The following is a 1,862-nucleotide window of genomic DNA, read 5'->3' as shown; positions in this document are numbered from 1 at the left end:
TTCCCCTACACAAAAATAGGGTTGGGTGCTGGGTGCAACTCTAAAGCACATTCTCCTAATCCATAGAGACAGTGAGCTGCCTCTCTTTCCAGAGCTGTTAACTTCCATATGCTGCAGAATTGTTCCTGTTTGTGCAGAATTCCAGTATCACTCTAGGGCTGTGGCTCCACATTGTTATTCCAAAAGCACCTCAGTGGAATAGGGAATATGTGGCCATGGGGTTGGGCTGTAGGAAGGGAATCTTAACTTGCTGCTGTGTACAGGTGGGGCTCAGGCTCTGTGTGTTAGACATCTGATTATAGGAAGCAGCTCTATGAAGTGTGCAGTCCACAGCCCAAGAGCTTTGTGAAGGTGACTGACTGGCTGTCAGTTTGTGGAAGGGATGCATCAGTTTCTAAGTGTGAAACCCACTTCCCTTTGAATAAAAGTGACCCTCAAGGCTTTTCTCTGCTCATCTAGGGAGGAAGGAGTTTTGCCACAGTATATATACTTCAAGGTGCTGTGGTTAAAACATTTCACATAGTAAGAATTTGATCTATGGTTACCTGTAATGGTTAAGCCCATCTGGATAATAGAAATATTTCCTCCAAAGTTTTCCATAAAATTCAAAATCCAGTAGTTTCCTTCAGGGTTAAAAGACATTTACTTAAGTGTTGCTGAAAACCTGTTCTGCAGAGCTGGTTTCAGAGATTGCTGTGATAAAGATAATTCAGAAAAATATAAAGTTAATCTTTTGTATTAGGATTTAATTCCTGTGCCTTTTAGTATGTGTTAGCATTTTCCTGGGGAAGTTTGGAGGATTTTTTTTTAGTGGAGAATGAATTATATTGTGCAAGTGTTTTTTGAGTTCTAATTCTCTTTTTTGCTTCCTAGTATTTGCACAAGCTTTTCAAAAGAGACCACCATAAAGGCCAACGGTATCATGAGAAACAGATCAGTCTTTATGCCGAGTATGATCGCCCAAACTTGCTGCCTTTCCTCAGGGACAGCACACACTGTCCACTAGAGAAGGTAAGCCCCCAAAATCTCAACACAGCTCCTCGATGTGGATGTCTGCAGCTGGTAGTGTTGAGAATTCGTGACTGTGCTGCCCTCTACTGCCTAAAGGAGGGATCCTTTGGGTCTGTGACCATCGCCTGCAGAAGTTTGGTTTGCAGAGCTGGCTGACAGCTGAGGATTTCCTCTCTCAGCTTCGAGAGCAGGAATAGGTCAGGATTTTTAATGCAGAATTTTTGAATTCACACTTCCTGCATACCTACTACAGCATATCTACTCAGCAGTGCCTGGCCTGAATGGTTGTGGTTGCCAGAAATCAACAATAGTTTGGCCAAATCTAAGAGTACTCAGTGTTAGATCTTGAAAAATTGGTAGCTGTAACTGAAGTTTCTCTAGCCTTGTAGTCTAAGATCCTAAGTTGCTTTCAAATAATATACACAATATAGGTCACTGAACTAACAGTTAAAATTATTTTGTCTTTTTACTTCTGCTGGTAGTCTTGGGGTTTTACAGCTTACCATGTTTCCACCTTCTTCAGCCTTTTTACATTTTTTTTTTTTTTATTCCCTGCTCTTGCTTGTCAAATTTAAAAATAAATTCAGGAGGACAGTCTTTGTTTTTTTCCCCCTTCTTGAATTAAAATGAATCAAATCAAAATGTATTTTCCTCTTTAGTTGGCTCAGTATTTTATTATTTTTCTTTGCTGTTAATAGCTGAGTACAGCAGACTGAAGGGATGCCTCTCTGTGTGCAGCTGTACCATGACACCAGTGGAGTAGTTTTAAATATAATATTGAATATTGCATTTTGTGGTTGACATTCTAAAGAGAACTAGCACCATTCCTGGCACTTATTTCCGTGCTTTTG

General features: G+C 40.3%; 1 protein-coding gene across 1 annotated transcript in view; it reads left to right on the top strand.

Annotated features, from left to right (window-relative positions):
* Positions 1 to 1,862, top strand: part of VPS41 (vacuolar protein sorting 41 homolog (S. cerevisiae)) — a 47,162-nt gene that overhangs the window by 29,169 nt on the left and 16,131 nt on the right. The window contains exon 15 of the mRNA XM_008944180.1: positions 874 to 1,011. Coding sequence (XP_008942428.1) covers positions 874 to 1,011 — 138 coding nt within the window. The remainder of the gene's footprint in view (positions 1 to 873; positions 1,012 to 1,862) is intronic.

The sequence above is a fragment of the Merops nubicus genome, unplaced genomic scaffold, assembly GCF_000691845.1.
Source record: "Merops nubicus isolate BGI_N331 unplaced genomic scaffold, ASM69184v1 scaffold617, whole genome shotgun sequence".
In the NCBI taxonomy this organism is placed as follows: Eukaryota; Metazoa; Chordata; class Aves; order Coraciiformes; family Meropidae; genus Merops; species Merops nubicus.
This window is presented reverse-complemented; position numbering and strand designations above follow the sequence as displayed.